Source organism: Guillardia theta, assembly GCF_000315625.1.
Source record: "Guillardia theta CCMP2712 unplaced genomic scaffold GUITHscaffold_44, whole genome shotgun sequence".
In the NCBI taxonomy this organism is placed as follows: Eukaryota; class Cryptophyceae; order Pyrenomonadales; family Geminigeraceae; genus Guillardia; species Guillardia theta.
The window spans coordinates 382,065-402,070 of record NW_005434630.1 but is presented as its reverse complement, the minus strand read 5'-3'; the positions used below and the strand labels follow the sequence as shown (position 1 = coordinate 402,070).

The 20,006-nt window shown below is 52.8% G+C and overlaps 5 protein-coding genes across 5 annotated transcripts; 2 read left to right on the top strand and 3 right to left on the bottom strand.

The window, feature by feature from the left end:
* Positions 1–837: 837 nt before the first annotated feature.
* GUITHDRAFT_158012 (hypothetical protein) lies at positions 838–1,579 on the bottom strand (the record flags this gene model as incomplete). Its single annotated transcript, XM_005830748.1, has 3 exons — positions 838–910; positions 1,023–1,331; positions 1,389–1,579. The coding sequence occupies 3 exons, from the start codon at positions 1,577–1,579 to the stop codon at positions 838–840; spliced, it is 573 nt and encodes a 190-aa protein (XP_005830805.1).
* A 600-nt stretch (positions 1,580–2,179) lies between these two features.
* Positions 2,180–3,436, bottom strand: GUITHDRAFT_159775 (hypothetical protein; the record flags this gene model as incomplete). Its single annotated transcript, XM_005830747.1, has 4 exons — positions 2,180–2,341; positions 2,394–2,442; positions 2,494–3,198; positions 3,360–3,436. 4 exons carry the CDS (start codon positions 3,434–3,436, stop codon positions 2,267–2,269), a joined length of 906 nt encoding a protein of 301 aa, XP_005830804.1. The 3' UTR covers positions 2,180–2,266.
* A 3,764-nt stretch (positions 3,437–7,200) lies between these two features.
* On the top strand, positions 7,201–10,644 carry GUITHDRAFT_140261 (hypothetical protein; the record flags this gene model as incomplete). The annotated part of the gene is made up of 22 exons (XM_005830746.1): positions 7,201–7,269; positions 7,325–7,461; positions 7,516–7,641; positions 7,691–7,786; positions 7,847–7,901; positions 7,958–8,026; positions 8,076–8,147; positions 8,268–8,348; positions 8,394–8,560; positions 8,612–8,657; positions 8,739–8,792; positions 8,838–8,912; positions 9,005–9,036; positions 9,125–9,152; positions 9,200–9,264; positions 9,317–9,491; positions 9,538–9,771; positions 9,821–9,868; positions 9,913–9,984; positions 10,032–10,172; positions 10,216–10,299; positions 10,330–10,644. The coding sequence occupies 22 exons, from the start codon at positions 7,201–7,203 to the stop codon at positions 10,642–10,644; spliced, it is 2,241 nt and encodes a 746-aa protein (XP_005830803.1).
* A 71-nt stretch (positions 10,645–10,715) lies between these two features.
* Positions 10,716–11,039, bottom strand: GUITHDRAFT_110277 (hypothetical protein; the record flags this gene model as incomplete). The annotated part of the gene is made up of 2 exons (XM_005830745.1): positions 10,716–10,869; positions 10,924–11,039. The coding sequence occupies 2 exons, from the start codon at positions 11,037–11,039 to the stop codon at positions 10,716–10,718; spliced, it is 270 nt and encodes an 89-aa protein (XP_005830802.1).
* A 665-nt stretch (positions 11,040–11,704) lies between these two features.
* GUITHDRAFT_163766 (hypothetical protein) lies at positions 11,705–13,321 on the top strand (the record flags this gene model as incomplete). The annotated part of the gene is made up of 1 exon (XM_005830744.1): positions 11,705–13,321. One exon carries the CDS (start codon positions 11,705–11,707, stop codon positions 13,238–13,240), a length of 1,536 nt encoding a protein of 511 aa, XP_005830801.1. The 3' UTR covers positions 13,241–13,321.
* Between the last annotated feature and the right edge of the window lie 6,685 nt (positions 13,322–20,006).

Genomic DNA, 20,006 nt, shown 5'->3' with positions numbered 1-20,006 from the left:
AACTTGTGCTCCGTCGGTTATGAGCCTCGATTACATGCAGTGCTCAATCGTTTTGACTGAAGGCTGTCACACTATGTTTGGTTTAGTTGGAGTTTTTCTATCTGGGTATGTATTGTTTCGTTGCTGTTGAAAATTCATGATTCATCTTCGGAAAGGAAAAACAATGCATAACTAGAGCTACTTCTGGATCGCGGCGGGCAGCAATCAGAGTCTGGTCAGAAGTCTTCAGGGTGTTTCAATGCTCTTCCGATCACTGTGCCTACATTGCCGCCCGCCCTTGAAACACGTAAGGCTCGTCTTGGTTTACAAGAGAGTTTTTGTTAACTCGGCGCTATCTGACTGGCACGGCTGGCATACGATCCATCCTCCCCCCGAGTTTCTGAAATAGTACATTACATCGGAGGTCAGAAAGTCACACAAACAAGAGAATGTCAGCAGAGTTCCAAGTCAAGATACGATGAGACCGTCTGCGTCAAGTTCACAGTTATGCTGAGTGGGCAATAACCGTTCAAGGATTGCCAAGTTGTCCATTCTCAAGAAGATTTTCATGCAGGGCTATTACTCGCATGTGCACTAAGCACAGAGATAAGGGAGATGCATAGCGAGCGGATGCAATCAAGAGAGATAGAGAATAAGATAAGAGTGTCCGAGTGAGGAGAGAGAAGATAAGAGAGAAGGGATGGAATGGCCATTCGGAACAGAGCGGAATCATGGCTACCTTGTGCCGATTCAAGTTTATCTATTGAAATGGTCCAATCCACCAGCCCGCGCCACCTCGTCAAGCACTCGCCGGGATCGGACTGTGGAAATCCACCTCAAAAACCACGAGAACAAAATTTACTCTAAACATTCCGAGCTCCCTCCCCCGCAGTCCTTGCATGACGATCGGATGCGGCCGTGCTCGCATATGCTCCCTCCCCCGCAGTCCTTGCATTGTGATCGCTGCCGCCCGTGCTCGCATATGCCTCCCCCCCCCCCGCAGTCCTTGCATTGCGATCGCCGCCGCCCGTGCTCGCATATGCCCCCTCCCCCGCAGTCCTTGCATTGATGATCTCCGCCGCCCGTGCTCGCATATTCCGCTTCCCCCGCAGTCCTTGCATTGTGATCTCTGCCGCCCGTGCTCGCATATGCTCCCTCCCCCGCAGTCCTTGCATTGTGATCTCTGGCGCCCGTGCTCGCATATGCTCCCTCCCCCGCAGTCCTTGCATCGTGATCGCTGCCGCCGATGCTTGCATATGCCGCTTCCCCCGCAGTCCTTGCATTGTGATCGGATTCGCCCGTGCTCGCATATGCCCCCTCCCCCGCAGTCCTTGCATTGTGATCGGATTCGCCTGTGCTCGCATATGCCCCCCCCCCCCCCCCAGTCCTTGCATCCCGATCGCTGCCGCCCGTGCTCGCATATGCTGCTGCCCCCGCACTCCTTGCATTGTGATCGCTGCCGCCCGTGTTCGCATGGGCTGCCCCCTATGCAGTCCTTGCATTGTGATCGCTTCAGCCCATGCTCGCATAGATTCTTCGTCTTTGGTCGCTCGCTCGTTATCTCATCCTCTTCGCTCTCCTCTCCTCGCACTCCCTCCATCTCATTTGAGCTCGCCCTCCTCCTCTTCTTGCGCGACCTTTCACCGCTGCCCGAGGCCATTCGACACAGGCTTCAAAGATGATCACTCATCCCCCTCATAATCTTTGCTGCCACAAGACTGAAGACTGTATGCTGACTGTATGTGGTTGGAGTAGCCGCTGAGCGTTTTTCGCTGCCCATTTTGTTTCCTAGTATTTTATTGAGGCGGGTTTGTAGGCTCTTTCCTCGTCCTTCTTTGTTTGCCGCGCTGCCAGGCTCAGGCTGTCCGAGTTTTTCAGTCGCCGGGATTCAGCCAGACTCGCGGCACGCCGTGACGGGCGGCGGCGGCCGGGCGGCGGCGGCGGGACTCGGGAATCCGAGCTCCCGGTCCCACCAGTCAGCTCCCAGTGGACTCAGTAGTAGTAACCGGGTGCCTCACGGTGAGGTCTCCGATCCGAGACGCGTACCGTCGTACCGGCCGCCGCCGGCTCGCGGCCGGCGGCGCCGCCCGTGCGGCCACCCGGCCGGACGGTGGCCGGGCCCGGCTGAGCCAGTTGACTCAGTAGCGTGACTCTATGAAGTCTCATCAATTTAGTATGCCTCCCATTCCGGTATAAAAAGAACAATTTGAAGCTTTTCCTGTACTTTTCAACTTTTACACCCTCACTACATGGACTCTGAGGTTTCAACAACCACCAGCATCCGATCTTAAACCGGGGGTGGCACAGGAACCCAGGGAACCTTGTTCAACACATTGTCCAGAATCTTCCATCCAGTGGGGATCTGCACAGCTTGTAAACAGGAGGGTGAGCAGGAGGTAGTTCGATGCACTCACCTGCCAAGTGAAGAGGCCGAGGATGATGGCGTTGATTCCGATGTGCATGCTGGGGAGAAGAAATCAGGAAGTTCTCAAGAGCAGAGAGGAGACGTCTGACCTCCTGGCGTTCTGGTTGCCCTTCTGCATCTCAGGAACCAAGGAAGCGGCGATGGCCCAAAGCACGGTGATGCCAGCTCCAGCGAACAAGTGAGGGCCGGGGAAGAGCTTGCCGGTGCGGAAGTAGGTGTCAAAGCATCCCTCGATGGAGAAGGTGACGCCAGATGCGAGGAGGAGGGAGGCAAGAGCAAAGTGCTTGTCCCTGTATCCACCGGCAAGAAGCTTCTTGCGCTCCTCGGTCATGGTCTCGAGCTCCTTCTCGACGCTCTTGAGCTTGCTTTCAACGGAGGAGGTCGGTTTCTCAGCAGCAGTCAGGGATTCGATCTCAGCCTTGAGCTTCCTGGCCTCGTCCTGGAGAGGCTTCATCTCATCCCCGAGCTCCCTGATTTTCCTCCACATCAGACCCTGGTAGCCAGTGAACAAAGTGAATCCGTAGAGAGCGATCATGATGGCAGGGTGGATCAAGGCAACAGCCTTTCCTTCCAACAAGCCATATTCAGCTCCCTTTGCCGCTGCTTCTTGAAAGGGGAACGCAAGCTGGCTGAGAAGCAATCCAGAGGGAACAGCAGCAGTGGCGGTTCTGCGAAAGCTCTCCAGCCTGTTCTCATACTCGGCAACAGACTCTCCGGCCTCACGCTTCTGCTGGCAGCGAGCGATCTGAACTCCCTGAGCATGAGCACGAGCACCGGCACGAAGTCCAAGGGTCCTGCTCCGACACAGTCAGCATGATGGTCAAGGTATTCACAACAGCCCCAGAATTAGAAATCCCCTGCACCAGCCTCCGATGGGGAGACGGTCACATAACTCCCCCTCACTGTTATGCACACCCTCCTCCTCCTCCTCCTCCTCCTCCTCAGTTCAACTTACCTTCCAGTGGTGAAGGAGGGGCTGAAGCCCTCTGTCATCGCAAGGCATGCGCCGATCAATGCCGCTCTCGCCAGCATGTTTGAGCTGCTTCTGCTGACGAAAGTCCTTATATCCCCTCTTCCCACCCCATCCACATACCCCCTGAAAATATTGGACACCCGTCATTCATAGAGACAAGGTGTACCAAAAATACGTCATTGACCACCCCTACTTGCGCTCCCCACCCCTCTGGACGAGCCCTTTATGAGTATCGGGTGGCTGAGCGGGGAGGAGGGGGCGATAAACATCATGCTGTACATACAGGATGGACGAGGGCGAAAAGTGAGGGATGGAGAGCGTGGAAGAGGCGGAAGAGGCGGGAGAGGAAGAGATGGTGATGGAAGGAGCAAAACGGGAGATCGGGAGAGGCAAAGAGGATGTGAGGCGGGAAAGGGAGCAGGAATAGAAGGGAATTCACGGTATTCAATCGGTAGAGGTACGTGAAAAGGAAGCCGGGCGAAAGAAAGTAAGAGTAGAGAGGGAGGATGCGCAACAAAAAGGATAAAAGCGAACAAATTTCAAGGATGGAAGTTCGCCTTCTTGTCTGCATTTGATCGCCTTTCCCTTCCACACTATGATCTTGCTATATGTGCACCAGTGACCGTTTCCCGGCGATGGAAAGGAGACGGGGGATCTTTTGGCATAGATTCGAGACGGTGGAGATTTTGGGCTGAGGTTGTGCGAATGCGAGCCGTGGGAAAGAAAGGGGCACCCACAACTGTTCCAGCACATGAGTATTGAAATGCAAGGTAGAAGTGACGATAAACCAGAGATACGTGTCTGACAGCGAAGTTTTTCAATCTGAATTATTTTTAACGAAAAAATGATAAGCTAAGACAAATCAGATATTTCAAAGAGAAGAAAATGCAGAAAATAAAGCCCAGCAAACATATTGTATGTCCGTGTCGAGTCGTTTTAAAGTTGTGTTCCTTTTACAGTAATCATGCAAGGCAGCTCGACACGAATCGATGCACATATTATAAACCACAAAATAATGAAATTCGGTACACCGGAGATATTACACAGTCAAAGAACCTTGATCTTCACCTGTAGGCTGATACAGCAAGTATGATTTTGAATGAGGAAATCCCTCTTGGTAAAATATCTGGCATTGCGTACAAACATTGCAGCAAAGAGCACAGCAGCAGTCTTCACAATCTCCACAGCAATGGGGAGCGATCTTGTACTCCCTGCGACTGCGTTCCCTGATGTAACAAACTAATATCGTTACGGTGATAAGCAATGCAAAGTTGGCAGCTCCAGTGAGGGTTGAGAAAATTTCATACACCTCTCCAACTCCCCCGTCTGATATGCTCCCAAAGATGAAGATGACAACACACAAGCTCCATAGACCGATAGAGATAGTCTTGCATGCTCCCGGGGCCTTCATTACTCTTTCCCATAGTTGGCCAATGGTGATACAGAAGCAGAAGGTCACGGCACAACACACGCAGAGTCCGCAGGAGCAGCTGCACAAGTGCTTCGCCCACCTGCCATTGACAAAGGGTACTGCTGTCGGCACCGCGACTTGGTGCGAAACCGCGCTGCTGTGAACGGAGTTGATCAGGTGTGATGGTTCTGCTTGCACGGGCTGGGCATCGAGCGATGGAATCTGCGCCACGTGTACCACGTTGGTGTTGAACCCCAGAGTGATCGTTGGGTCTCCGAGAGTGAGCTTGGGCCCAACTGCAAGCTCTTCTGGAAGCGGAGGAGGGGGAGGCCGATACCCTGCAGGGGGGGAGGGGGTGGGCAGTCGCATATTGGGTGGGAAGGATGGTACTGACGGTACAGGAAGGTCGTCATCTTCCAACGTGTCGTCTCTTCCCTCGTCAACTTCACCGCTATCTCCTCCTCCTCCTCTTCCTCCTCCTCCGTTGGCTGCCATTTGTTCGCCGTCGTCTTCTTCTCGCCCAGCCGTCATAGCCGCCGTCCAATGACAAGTGGGGGCCCACTACTTAGTACCCACCCTACCCTCCCTCACACCAGCCATTTCACTATCTATCCACCCCTTCCATTCTCCTTGGAACCACTACCCACCCTATGTTCCTCTCTGTCTCCTGTCTCTGTCTCCTGTCTCTGTCTCTGTCTCTGTCTCTGTCTCTGTCTCTGTCTCTGTCTCTGTCTCTGTCTCTGTCTCTGTCTCTGTCTCTGTCTCTGTCTCTGTCTCTGTCTCTGTCTCTGTCTCTGTCTCTGTCTCTGTCTCTGTCTCTGTCTCTGTCTCTGTCTCTGTCTCCTGTCTGTCTCTCTCCAACCTGGGTACATGTCGTCCTATCAAAAGATACTCTCGCTGTTTTTCCATGAGTGATTGTGTGTGCGAAGTTTTCAAGGCGTTTGCATCATCTTGGTCTATCAGAGCGATCGTTAACACATTTCTACCAAGAGCACAGCGCCTTGTGACGTCCTGTGATTCTATCAACGTGTTGGTCGTTATGCATGATCTTGGAGAGGTTTGTCCAGTTCACAACCAGAAGAATGGCTTCTGCATTTGTAAGAGCATGGAAATCATGTCAAATGACAGTCTAGTGATTCATCTCATAATGCAGTTGTCTGCTAATTATTTCATTTAGTGTATCATCATGATCAAACATGGAAGAACAAACATGAACACCTCTGCGATATATCCCCCATCCTCACAGTGAGCATCCTCACTCACCCAAGAAGAGTGCATGACGCTCCATCAAAGGGCCGTCCTGAATGAATCGCATAGTATGTCCTGTCCCCATGATCTCTTCCATCAGGCCATCGTTCCTATATCATACATGCGCGCTTCATGACATTTCTTCCACACTTCTCCTCTTAGTCTTGCTCACTGGCATTTGTTTACCTGCTTCCTCTGCTGTCCTCCCGTTCTCCTTTCTTGCTTCCCTCCTCATTTTTCTCAGTGTCCTAGTCTCAACTTCTCCCACGTCCCCCCCTCTCCTCTCCTCTCCTCTCCTCTCCTCTCCTCTCCTCTCCTCTCCTCTCCTCTCCTCTCCTCTCCTCTCCTCTCCTCTCCTCTCCTCTCCTCTCCTCTCCTCTCCTCTCCTGCCCTCTCCTCTCCTCTCCTCTCCTCTCCTCTCCTCTCCTCTCCTGCCCTCTCCTCTCCTGCCCTCTCCTGTGCTTTCCCCGTTCGGCATCTCATTTCGTACTTGACCCGATGGGGATGGTTTTATCGGATTCGATGGGGGTGGGATAGGCAAAGAAAATGAATCAGGTGGTAGGGAGGGTAGGGTCATTGTGGTTAAAAGGTAGGGTACTAGGATGGGATGATGGGGGGATGGGTGGGTCATGTTTTGCAAATGGGGGTAGGGACCAATGGGGTGGTCCTATTCTAGTAGGTCGCAGGAAAGACAAACATGTTGCAAGGCGAAGGACAGGAAGAGGAGCGGTGGCAGAGGAGGAGAGGAGGAGGGAGGAGGAGGAAGAGTGAGATGGGATAGCAGCAAGGAGGAGGAGAGAGAGTGCCAGACTGGTCATGATAGGACAAGGCAGGACAAGGCAGGACAAGGCAGGGTAGGGCAAGACTGTGCCAGAGGACAAGGCTGGCTACCTGCGACAAACTCGACGAGTCGCCTAGGAAAGATGAAGAGAAACACTAGAAGAGAACACGTAGATTAGCAATAGACCAGAAAAAGAAGGAAACCAGGCAGAACAACTTGATTTGTGCGCAGCTCGAGTGTCAGCCAACAAATCATTACTCCGAGTTTCCAATGAGGGGAAACGGCAACCTGACTAGGCCTTCATTGACATTTTTACGTTGCAGGACAGTGATGAACGACATTGCAGACAGATTTTGACCTTCCAAGTGAGAGAGCACGGCAAAATGTCCTGGTTCAGAGAGACGTTCAGCAACTTTGTAGGCGTTTCATCGGCACCTGGAGCAGCCAAGGAGGTCTGCTGCATTCATGCCACTTCATCCTTGCTTCGTGTCCATGACTTCGTGACAGGGGGAAGAGACCGTCCTGGCGGAGGCACCTGTCGACGACAAAGCGAAGCATGCGGACTGGACGGGGAGGGTCAGCTATTGGAAGAACCTGGCGAGCTCCTCCATCTCCAAGGAGAGTGGGTTTGCCTTCATCGAGAAGTAAGTTTGTCACGATCCCACTGCCTTCACGGCTAACTTGCACGTATCGAGCAGAGAGCACAGCGGGTCAGACACCCAAGTCGGCGATGCGCTGAAGGAGCTCAACGATATCGAGGGCAAGTGCAAGGCAGCGCTCGGCGGCAACGCTGGCGCATCCAACTCGGTTCCTCAGCTCTGCCGGTGAAGGGATCACCCGGGTGTCTCTCCCATAGTCTGATCGTTATGGAAGGCAATGGATGCAGCAGCTGAAGCAGGAGCCCGCGAACCTGTATCATGACAGTCAGGCCCACGAGGACGTTTCGTTCTCCAACATTCTGTTGAGGAGGTTTGAAAGAAGCCGTCTCATGCCCTTGCTTGACTTGACTGAATTTGAATGACGTTGCAGCTCTGCCGTGGAGACTCTGATCCTTTGCATCATCAGAAACCCGTCTCTTGCCGAGGTAAGATGCGCTCCCCCCCCCTCACTCTGTGTGTCTGTTTTGATGATTCTACATAGGAGGAGGATGAGTCCTTGATCGAGCTCCTGGATCACTGTCTGTTTGGTTCCAAGGGAGAGAAGCTGAAGGTCCAGCTAAATCTTGAAAGTCTCTGCACTAACAAGAACTTCGATACAGTTCCTAGCCGAACTCTGCAAACTCGCACAGAACATCGACGGCACGACCTCCCATCCCCAGATCGAAACTCTGGTAAACTCGAGCCGGCGGGACCGATCAAATCCATTTGTGTGCCTGCAGTCGTTTGATTGTGTGTTGTGTTCTAATCTCCTTAACATTTTCCATGGTCGTGATAAGTGACGACAGTGACAGGTCAAATCCATCGTTGTCTTTCTGAAAAGGGACCATCGTTATGACGACGCCCTTTCTGAAGCTACGATGCTCTTATCCCAGGTCCACCCTTCCGTCCTCAGCGACTGCGTCTTATTGTCCTTGCAGGTCAGGAGGAAGGAAAGCGAGATCGACAAGCTGCCCAACATCTCACGCATCAACAAGATCCTAGCACAGGAAGACTGGGCCTCACACCTTGAGGAGTTCAACGACGAGGACGTGAAGGACTGCGTCGCGCGCTCGGCAGAACTTCTAGATCGAAATGCTTCACTTCGGTCCTGCTGCTGACTTGAACGCTGAAGCGTCATCTCATCCTCTGATCGCAGTCACCTGACAACCATCTCCAACTCCCTACTGCAAGAGAAGAACGTGGTATGGAAACGCTCTCGTGCTCTTCATCGCGATGACCCGCGTCCTGGCTTCTAGGACGCAGCCATACAAACAGTCCGGCAGGAGATTGAAGCGATGAAGGAAGCTGTGGCAGACGATGAGGCCTCGGTATCCCAGGTGATTTGTTTTCTGTTTGGCCGTCTTGCGCTCAGAAACGATCAGCGCATAGAAAGCGTGAATGCCGAGAAGGACACATGCGAAACAAGATTCAGAGAGAACGAAAAGCACTTGACAAAGGTCGAATCATTCTTGATGTTTTCAGTCCTTTCCCTTCTTTTCCTTTGACATCTTCACTCTCTACAAAGCAATTCGAATGACAAAATTGACAGTCCGAAGAAGACTTGTCCAGTCGACTTGACCAGTAAGTGTCTCCTTATCGTCAAGAAAGATTCTATGACATAGATTTGCCTTTGTGAGATGCATTATCTCCTAACTATGCCTGTGTCAAGGTTGCTGGAAAAGAAACGAGCCCTGGAGGTCTTTTTGCCTCTTCTCTTTGTTTTGTTCTTCTCAATGTGCAGCAGGAGGAACTCGAGCACGTCATGGGTGAAATTCTAGCTTGTGATCAACAGCTCAACGAGACAAGGAGGTGGAGTTGTTCGTACATGCCGTGCTCCTGTCGTTTGATCGCCGTTGCACAGGAACCTTGAGATTCTTCCACGACAGAAGCAGGCGAAGGAACGAAGCTTCAACGATCAGCTGCAGGAATCGAATGCCTGTCGCACAATGTCGTTCCTGACGACGAGGCTACAGGCCTTGTCAGTGCAGACACAAGACTACGAGAACGAGTTGGACGCGCTCGAAGACACATGTGATGTGCTTAAGATTCTTGCGACGAGTTCACTGACTCTTCTACTTTCAGCAAGTTTTGTTGACTTCATGTCCTCGTTTGTCTCGAGTGCTCTGGTCCAAGAAGAGTCGAACCTGGCGGTTTTGTTACATCAACATCATCGCCACATTACTGAGATTGGAGCAGGAGAAGCGCAAGCAAATCCTCCAAGATGAGTGCAGCTACATCGAGCTGCATCTCAAGTTCCAGAGCGCTCAGCTCCTCCTCCTCCGCAATTGCTTGCAGTTCTGCGAGGATGAGCTTGATGTGCGACTGAGGCGATACATTTCCATCCACATTGTGACAGACTTGACAGGCTACCAGAGGAAGAACCTCCAAGATCTCTAAGTTGGGCATGTCCGAGGTGGGTTCCCTGCCTGGCTTGTCCTTCCCTCTCACCCGCTGCAGCTCGCCAATGAGGAGGAGTTGAGGGTGAAGATGTTGGAGGAGAAGCAAGCAGAGGCCGTTTCTCGTGTGCAGGTTCCCGCTGCTCTTCAAGGCACCCGCAGCTGATGCGACTACCGCAGGCCGTCGCGCAAGATGTTGCAGACTTGAAGGCGCAGGCTCTGGACCTCCTGCAGGCGCGCATGGCACCTGGCAGTGCGCTGGCCGAGGCGGTAGGGAAGGACGTGACGGGTATCATGGTGCTTCTGAGCAAGCTGGAGAAGGTGGGAGAGCGTGCGAGGTGAATGAGGGGCTCACGGGCCGCAGGAGCTGGGGGAGGTGGAGTCAACCTTTGACCTTCAGAGCTCGCTGAAGGGCTCGGAGTGCGAGGTGAAGGCGCGTGAGTGGGAGGTGAGGGGATGGTGAGACTGGTGCTGGCAGATGTCTCCCCCTGCCAAGGAAAGCGGCGGAGAGCAGCCGGAGAGTGGCTGGGAGGGAGAGCAGGAGGAGCCCCCGACTAACTCACTGCCTCCCATCCCTCCTCGACCCCCAGTTGAAGAGCTGATGGCTTTGACCAGCGATGGCGACTGCCAAGATGGACAGGGCGAGGAGGCAGACTTGGTCGAAGCAGATGTTTCCCAAGAGGAAGAGCAAGAGCCTGAGCCCGAGAAGGAGCAGGAGCCCGAGAAGGAGCAGGAGCAGGAGCAGGAGCAGGAGCAGCAGGATTTGGAAGAGGGTATGGAGGAGAAGGATTAGTACCAGGTTCTTGTTCATTAAATTGATACAAAGCAATTCAGTGCTCGCGTATTAGTCAGAAGATTGAAAGTTTAGCGGCATCCGAAGCCCACGAAGTTGTCAGAGCACCCTGAGGTGGACCTGGCGTCGACGACGTGACCCGTAGCGGCGTTGCCCTTGAGCACGAGCGGGTTGCTGGTCTTTAGGTAGAAGGAGGCGTCGGGCAGGAACGTGTTGCCGTGGTTCCTGCGGGCAGGTAGTGAGAGGCAGACATGGGCCGGCACTTCCCGACGAACTCACGCTGTGTGGGTATCCCATGGCACGTTGGGCATGGTGCCCTTGGGGATGCTCTTCAGGCTCGTTGAGGTGTCATGATCGTAGATGCCCGCCCAACTGTGGTTCAGCAGCTGAAACATCTTCAGCCTGTGAAGCTGCAGCAGTGAGAAAGACGCTCAAGTACACGTGCTTCATGAAAGCGCTCACAGCTCACAGCCCCACGGCACAATTCTCCTTCATACATCTTGCCCCCCTCCCTGTCCTGCCGTCTCTATCCTTGCATATCGTCTCCAGATACAATTTCGTTGCTGAGCATGGTCAAATCGTAGCACTAGTCACTTTGCTCCCTGCCGACCTCCATTTCTTGACATGCTTCAAGTGCTCTCAGCACGCTTGATCGGGTCTCTCTACCTGCTTTTCTTCGTTCCTCTTCTCTTTGCTCTGTTCCAGCCGATACTCCAGCCATTCTCAAGTTCTTCTCATGTGATCCCCCCCTCGTTCAACTTCCTTCCTGTTTCTCCCCGCAAAAATTCATTTACCACTTTCCTCCTCCTCCTCCTCCTCTCCTCCTCCTCCTCCTTCTCCTCCTCCCTTCCCCCTCCCCCTTCACCCACCCCCTCTTCTTCTTCCTCCTCCTCCTCCTCCCTTCTCCATTTCCTAATATTCACTGCCATCTTCACCGATTTAGAACGCAACAAGTTGAGTAATAAAAGACAATGGTTCAACTAGGTTGGGCCCGAGGGTGGATGAGGTCCATATCACATAAATGGAGTGGGGATGAGGGGCACATTCAGCACGTGCGACCATGATATCAGCGCTGTCGTGGGTGCGGCGGGGAAAGGCTTTAGCGGTGCCAAAGAGGAGGGAGGAGGAGGAGGAGGAGGAAGAGGAGGAGGAGGAAGAAGAAGACGAAGAGGTTCTGAGCAAGGAGAACGCAGTGAGAAGAGCCATCTCTGCGGCTTCGGCTGTTAAGAGCGATGGGGAGCTTGCCGAGTACGGGCTGGACAAGTACGACGACGAGGACGATGAAGCGCTTGGAGTCCTCGGGGCGGTTGGCCCTCCGATGTTTCGATCCAACATGGAGGATCCGTATATCACGCTCCCCGATGAGGAGGATGACTCGGACGCGGACGAGGACAACATTATCCGCCCGACAGACTCGTTGATCTTGGCTTGTCACAGTGAGGAGGAGGGGCACACGCTCGATGTTTACGTGTATGACGACCAGGAGGGAACCCTGTTCGTTCACCACGACCTCATGCTCAACGCCTTTCCCCTCTGTCTCACTTGGCTCGACTGCGCTCGCACTGACGGGTCTGTTGGAAGCTTCTGCGCCATCGGCACCATGGACCCAGCCATCGAAGTATGGGACCTCGACTGTCTCGACGCGTTGGAGCCCGTGGTTGTGCTGGGAGGAGAGGACATGGAAGGGAAGGCCGAGCTGCCAGCATCCAAGGGGAAGAAGAAGAAGAAGAAGGCAAAGAAGGTTCTCAAGGAGGGCAGTCACAAGGAAGCGGTCCTCGGCTTGAGCTGGCATCCGATCCAGCGGCACGTGCTTGCCAGCGCCTCAGCAGACAAGACGGTGAAGGTGTGGGATGTCCCTCGAGGACAGACCCTCCACACGCTCACCCATCACTCGGACAAGGTGCAGGCGCTTCAGTGGCATCCCACCAGCGCTGCAGTCCTCCTCTCCGGCTCCTTCGACAAGACGGCGGCCGTGCTCGATGTGAGAGCGGCGGCTGCAGACTGGAAGGCTGCGGGCAAGTGGCCAGTGACGTCAGACGTGGAGTGCGTCGCATGGAACCCGCACGAGGAGCATCAGTTCTTCGTCAGCACCGACTCCGGCATGGTCACTTGCCATGACGCGCGGCAGGCTGGGAGCAACCTGTACAGCATCGGGGCCCACGACAAGGCAGTAACGGGGCTGGCACTGAACCAGCAAGTGAACGGGCTGATCGCGACGACGTCGCTGGACAAGACGCTGAAGTTGTGGGATGTGAGGGGAGGAAAGGCGGAGTTCATCACGACTAGGAACATGGACGTGGACCAGGTATTCTGCTGCTCCTGGAGCATGGACCCGGAGGCTGCGTACGTTCTTGCAGTTGGGGGCAAGGATAGCAAGCTCGTTGTGTGGGACACGACGTCGAACGCGAGCATCAGGCAGAGGTTCCCGACGGGTCGGAAGGAGGAGGACTACGAGGGGATGGAGGAGGAGATGAACAAGATGAACATTGACTCGGAGGAGGGAGATTCCGACTCGGAGGAAGAGGAGGAGAAGCCCAAGCCGAAGAAGAAGCCAGCAATGCCGGCGAAGAAGGGCAAAGGCAAAGGCAAGAAGTAGTCCTGCCGCTCCTGAGAACATGTGGGGAGCAAGAGGTCAAACGGCTTTGCATTGGTTTATGTTAGTCAAAGAAAGGAAGAGAAAACAAAAAGATCAACGGAGAGACGCGGAAACACGACGAGACTCGTCCAGCAAGAGCTGAGAAGCTCGAGAGCCTGTCGGTTTAACACACGCAAACATTTACATGACAATCTCCACTTCCACCTGGAGTCCACTACAAATTTACAAGCTTCACCCTATCTCAAGTCCCTTCCCTGTCATGTCATTGCCCTGCACTGCTACCTGCAAATGAGGAAAAGTCAGGCCACGCAGGTCGGCAAGTGAACGAAGGAGCAGGAGGAAGGCAAGAGGAACAGTAAGGGAGGCGCTAGGAGGAAAGAGAGGACGGCGAGGGAAAGGAGATGGGGAAGCAGTTCCACGTATGGGACAGAGGAGGATGGTGAGCAATGGGAGGGGATGAGGAAGAAAATCAAGGAGGAGGAGGGAGAACCAGAATCTTGTGCGGCCTCCTCCTGCGTCAGGTCGATGACTCCCTCACGGGAGCTCGAGCCGTTCATGGCGGAGAGGATTGAGTCGCCGAGCTGCGCAGTGACGTCATCCGATCGCACACGAGGAGACGTCAACGCACCGCAGTCTGGCTGGACGAAGTTCCCATCCTCTGCTGCCCCAGCTGCTGCCCACCTCCCAAAGTGAACCCAGGGTCGGTGAAGAGTGACCCCGGGACCCCTCTCGTCACGCCGAGGGGAAGCGAACCCCTCCCAGCTGCCAGGGCAATGTTGAGAGCAGGCCCGTACTGCTGGAGGCCTGCACGGGAGGATTCGTCAGGAACCTGGACTCCCGAGGAAGGGGTGGAGGGAAGGGGGCAGAAGGGATGATGTAAGTGTGAGACAAGAATGCATCGGGTCTGAGCAAAGGGGTCGGAAGAAGGGGCAGAGGAGGGGAGGTAAACATTCACCTGTTAAGTTTGAACGCAAGTTCAGAAACGACTGAGCTTGACTGAGGGTCTGCGGGCCCCCGACAGAGTTCAGCACGCTCTTGGGCCCGGCCGTTGCTGTCTGACTTGGCAGCTGCTGGCTGGCCGACTCGTGCGCTGGTGGCTGTGAAGAGCTCTGCTGACTCCCAGCAGGGGGCGAGGCCCGGGCGCTCGAACCACTCGGTTGTGAACCTGAAGCTTGTTGCTGTTGCTTCTGTTGGTGGGATGGCTGCTGCTGCTGCTGCGGCTGTGGAGATGCTTGCCGCTGCTGCTGCGTCTGTTGTGGCTTCTGCGTTTGTTGATGAGATGACTGTGCCTGCTGCTGTGCCGGTGCCTGAGCCTGTGGCTGCGAGGACGTGCTCTGTTGTGACAGTTTCTGCTGCTGGGCTTGTTGCTGGGACTGCTGCTGCTGACTCTGTGCTTGCACTTGCTGCAAGGCCTGAGACAAAGACGAGTGAATCAACTTACAGGGGTGCAGACAGCCAAGGAGAAAGGGAGTTGAAGGTAGGAGATGATTACAGCGACGGAGTGGAGGGAGGAAAGAGAGTTGAAGAGCGAGTGTGGGGGCGACACCAACCTGCAATGAAGCAGCTGCAGTTGACAGATGCCCGATCTTGGCAAACAGATTCTGAGCCGTGAGGAACGAAGGGTTCGGAAAGGCGCCGAGGGTGAGTCCAGTGCGGGCCCCGAGGTTCAGGGCGGGAACTTGCATCAGGTACTGACGGTTTTGGAGCTGCTGTATGGTCTTGGAATAAGTGTGGATCATATTGGCGATCTCCACGTGCTTCATGGAATTGCGCCTCTTAGTCTGAGCAGCGCTTGCGGCGGCTGCGGCAGCGAACAAGCTGTGCGTCGCATTCTGTTGGAGGTAGGGGACGCCGAACAGGGAGCTCGTGGACTGCACAGGAAAGGCTGCCTTTGTAAATTGGAGGATGTTCTTTGACTGGCTCGCGGCAGCCTGCTGCAGTTGCATCTGCTGATAAGCACTGGCCAGCTGACTGGCCGGAATGCCCTGAGTCCCCACAAGCCCGGCGTACTGGCTGGCAGACTTTGTATCGGATCTCGAGGCCTCCTGGGACGAAGTCCTCGTCTCCTTGAGCAGGTCCTGGAGCTGTCGGGAGGCCTGCCTACTTAAGGCCTCCTGTGCCTGGCTAGCTGCATCGCCCCCCTTCCCCTGTAGTCAAATCGTCACGCAATAAGATGAAGACGCGCTTTCAACGTACTTCCGCAGTCTGCGTGTGCAATCCGGAGGCAGCAGCAGCAGGGTTCACAGAGTTCGGGCATTGGGTTGGAGGGACTACCTTAGATAGCAAGTAGCTAGCAGAGGATACAGCCGCTGCCCTTGCCGAGGCAATGGAGCTCGACAACGATGAGCTTGTCAACGAGGGAACTGGTGCAAGGAAAGGAGATCAGAAACTTTCAGCAGCCTGAACGAGACAGATGTCGACCTACCTTTTGGTACTTTGTCCTGCCAGCTGCTGTCTCCCACCTTATCTATCAGGGAAGGAATGCTGCTCCGATCCCCAACGCCAGAACCCTTCGGCGATCCACCGCGATTCGTGTCCGATTTCGACATGGACATTGAAGCTCCGAAGGGGAGCTGGCCATCTCCCCTATCTTGACCTGACTTCTGTTGAAGCACCGGGAAGTAGTTCGCAACCTTCTTCCTGAGCTCATCCCTCGACACATCTCCGCAGAGAGCTTCAGCTGCTGTCCTTTGGCTCCTTGAAAAGTTGCTTTCAGACGCCTTTAGGCCACCAATCTCTGCTCTGCTTGACGATGGGGATTCAGGCCGCATCTTCTTCGCAAGCTGATGGAGCATGTCGCCAGAGAGCGAAGGGTAAGATGTGGAAATGCCAGACATGGAAGACTTGAGTTCTGGCTTGCCTGAACGCTGGGCCTCTAAGTTCCTTGCCCAACTCGCATTCATCTCAAAGGAGATTGGCTCTCTCGCTCTCCTTTCCTCTGTTTCACCATGAGATTTCGCACTCTGACTATTTTTCATACCCAGGTAGACATTGCATTGAGATTTGAGGTCATTTGAATTTTCATCTGATTCATATTCAGCTGGATCGATGAACTCAGGAGATGACAATGGTTCGAAGAGGAACTCATCGTCCTCCCAACTGTTGCTCACGTATGCCCTCCACACAGCATCCTTCTTCTTCGCCTTTTCTTTCGGAGAAAACAGTGTTCTAATGATTTGAGCCTCCTTAGAAGAGTTCAATAGAAGATCTGGCGAATCCATTGCAGCAGAAGTTTGAGCCGTGTTAGGGTCGTCGAGCTTCATGTTTTCTTTCTGGGAGTTCAACCTTTTCGCCAGGCGCTCTAGCGAGTTCTCTTTCATGGTGACTTCTTTACGCTTCTTACTAGAAGCTGAGATGATGTCGGACATGACATTTCCCTGTGTGATGGGTACAGCATCGAACAAACCAAGCAGAGCTTCAGCTGATTTCTTCTCACGCAATGCCTCAGCGGTCTCCTTGTCCTCAGGTTCTGAGGGACCTGCCTTGGAGCTTGACGCCGCTTCAGGTCCTTGCGAAGCTACCATGCTGGCCAACAGCAAGCCAGCTCTTTCCTTCCTTTTTTCCACATCCATTTCATCATTGGTACCATTCATGGAGTTTGATGCCATCGGTTGATCTGTGTCTGGTTGCGCTTTGCTTGCCTTAGCAGTTTCATCGTCATGTGAACGACTGTTCGATTCAGCCTCCGTCGTCTTCTCATGTTCCATATCAACATCAATCAGCTCTTGATTGCCCGAATTATTGTGCTTATCATTTCCCTTCTCTCTTTCTTCACTTGGAACATCGTTTGCTGTGCTGCTTTGCGCGGCACTGCCATCCTCGTTGCTTCGGTTCGACTGCGCCGAACCTGATTTAGCGTTGTACAGAAATTCTTCGAGCTTAACCTTGATGTTGGTGGAACTCGTCGACTTAGATCGATTCAGTGCATCGGGGATGGCACTAGACTGCTTGGCTTCTTCTGCCACCCCGCCGCGCTGCTTCACCGCTGCCAAAAACTTGGCATAATTTTCCACGTCAACCGCTTCAACGCACTCATTCTTCCGCAGAGTTGGCAAGTTACTGAAGACCTGAACGTGAGCCAAGACCTTCGCCACTCCTCTCGAACTGTTGAAGTGGTCCAGGATGGCCTGGACCAGATGGCATCGCTCGTCGTGACAGGAGCCATAGAATCTGAAGAAATGTCCAAGCAGTTTGATGAGGCCTTGGAGCTCAGAGCCCTCCTCTGGCGTCTCATCGGTGAATGCCTTGTATCGCTCATACAGCTTGTCGAACTTGCTAATGAATTGTGCAATCAGCTCCAAGAGTTGACGAGAATGATCCTTCAGGAGAAAGCTACGTCCCTCTCTAATTCCAGCAATAGAAACAAGATTTTCCATAAGCATGATATGCGGATTTTTAGCCAGATCTAGCTTTGTGAACAGGATGGTCAAGCTGTTAAAAATGGCGTCCATGCACTTGCGGCGAACGTCATCGTACTCCAGAAAAAGGGAGAGGAAATCGGATGACTCGAAAAGCAGGGTCAGAAAATATATGGATTCTTCGTCCTTCCTTTCTATCCTCTTGGACAAAAATTCTGTCAAATCCTTCATTCTTGGGTGTTTGATAAATACGTTCCTCAGTTTGTTGTATCGCTGGTCGTCAACAATATTCCAATTCACAATAGCATTCCAGAATTCAACTGCATCAAATTCACGGGATATTTTTTTGCGAGAAAACTTCTCACCGCATAATTGCTGTAGTCTATTTCGAAGAGTACCATCAGATCCAAGCTTTCCCGTAACTGCGTCTACGGATGCACTTATGAATTCTGACAGTTTGGGGCTCGCCAGAAAGTATGAGCCTGTACGTTTGACATTAGGCAAAGAACAACATGAATTTTTCAGAGTCACTCACAGAATGGCTTCCTATTTTGCTTGAATTCATGGCTAACATAGTTATGCAGAACTGTAACCATGTTTGTAAAAATTGCACCTTAAAAGACAAGGTCACAAAAAGATGCAAGCGAACACCATAAAAAAACTTACAAACGTCGTTTTCCTTGTAATCCTTCGACTCAAGCTCAACAACCCAAGAAATGCAGAGCTGAACGATTCGCTGATTAAGACCTTCATTGTTCACAAAATAGCGAGGAAGTCTGTAAAATTCTAGATTCAATGCAACTTTCCAATCATTCCAATCAAGAAGGGATGGAACCTTTCATGCATAGGAAAATTGTCGCTATCAAATAGAAAAGTGATGTTGACCAGAACCCGCATGACACTTGCAACATTTTCATTGAAGGCGTTCAAAAGTTCAGTTTTGCCCTTCTGCAATCCTTACACGTCAAAACTTCGGGAGTCAATGGTTGATACAGAACCTGGATGCTATTCCAATCATGCAGTATCTCAATGCATACGTCATCGAGGTGCTGTGCCATCGTCAATCCACAAACTCTGCACAGAAAAGGTTTCAATGTCATTTACCTGAACCAAGTCGTCGATCTCGATTTCTTGTGGAATTGACAAAGTCACTTCTGCCATTTCAACGATTCAGAAGCTATCAGATCAAAACGCAACGTGTAGCAGAGAGCCTAAATGAAGGAGAAGGGAAACAAAATTTTCGAGGCGCTGAATCCTTTGGGAGGGGCAAAAGGAAAGAGCAGCAACCCAGCGAGAATGGTTCGATCGCTGTTGCGGGATACAGGATGGCAAGCAAAAGAAGAAGACACTCACTGTGCTTGTTCTTCGAATAGTGCACAACATGGGAGAGCTGGTGAAACCCCTTGTCGAGAACATGCAAGCTCTGCACAAGGCTAGAATCGCCCGTCTTGCTTTTTGCTGGCCGGCTTCGCTCCGCCATGTTTCCCAAATAGATGTTTGGGGCAGACTTCAATATCAATCCCTTTACCCAAATCCACCTCTACTCCATCACATAGTATGCCGGCCACTCCTGCTATCAGAAGTGGAGGAGGATAACTGTTCCCCCATCTGCTGCTTAAAACAGGTTGCTACCTCAGTCGACCGGTCCTCCTCTCCAGCGCGCCTCCAAAGGGTGATGTTGATTAAACCCAGCAGGACTCTTGATCTTGTTGGTCTCCAATGATCGTCTGATAATAACGAACCTTGCCCTCCTCCTCCTCCTCTCTTCCTTCAGACTTCACGGGGGCGCTGAGGTTTGGATATCGACCGAGCTTTCGCTGATGGATCTGCTTCTCAAAGTCTTCCTCCTCTTTGACCACCTTGTTCCTCCTTCCTCCTCTTTCTTCTCCTTACTTCACCTCGAAAAACCTTGCCGCCTACCGTTTTCCCCTCCTCCTCCTCTTACTTAATCGCTTCGCACTCGCATTTCAGCCGCCGCCATGCCGCGCCTGCCGCTACCACCTTGCCCACCCCTTATCTTGTACCCCTACCTATAACCCTCAATTCACCCCCACCTTTGGGGTGATGGTTTTTGTTGATATTGAGGGTAGGTGGGGGTCCTTGTTCTTTGACCGCTTTTCCAACTTTACTTCTCAAATTTCATCTTGTTGAAACAAGTGCCCATCTGTACCCCATTAATTGATATGAAATTATTTAATTAATATATTATATTGATACTAAAATTCATCTTAAGTAACGATTGTGACTTTTTTGGGAGGCCATGATCACCGTTCCAACATTAACCTCTCTTTAGAGGGGTAGTGAAAAATCACCCCTACCCAGATACATTGCTGAAACCACCCCCATTATTCCCAACTTATCGCCCTAGGACCCCACCCACCCTACGTTTGCCGAAACCAATTCGAAGT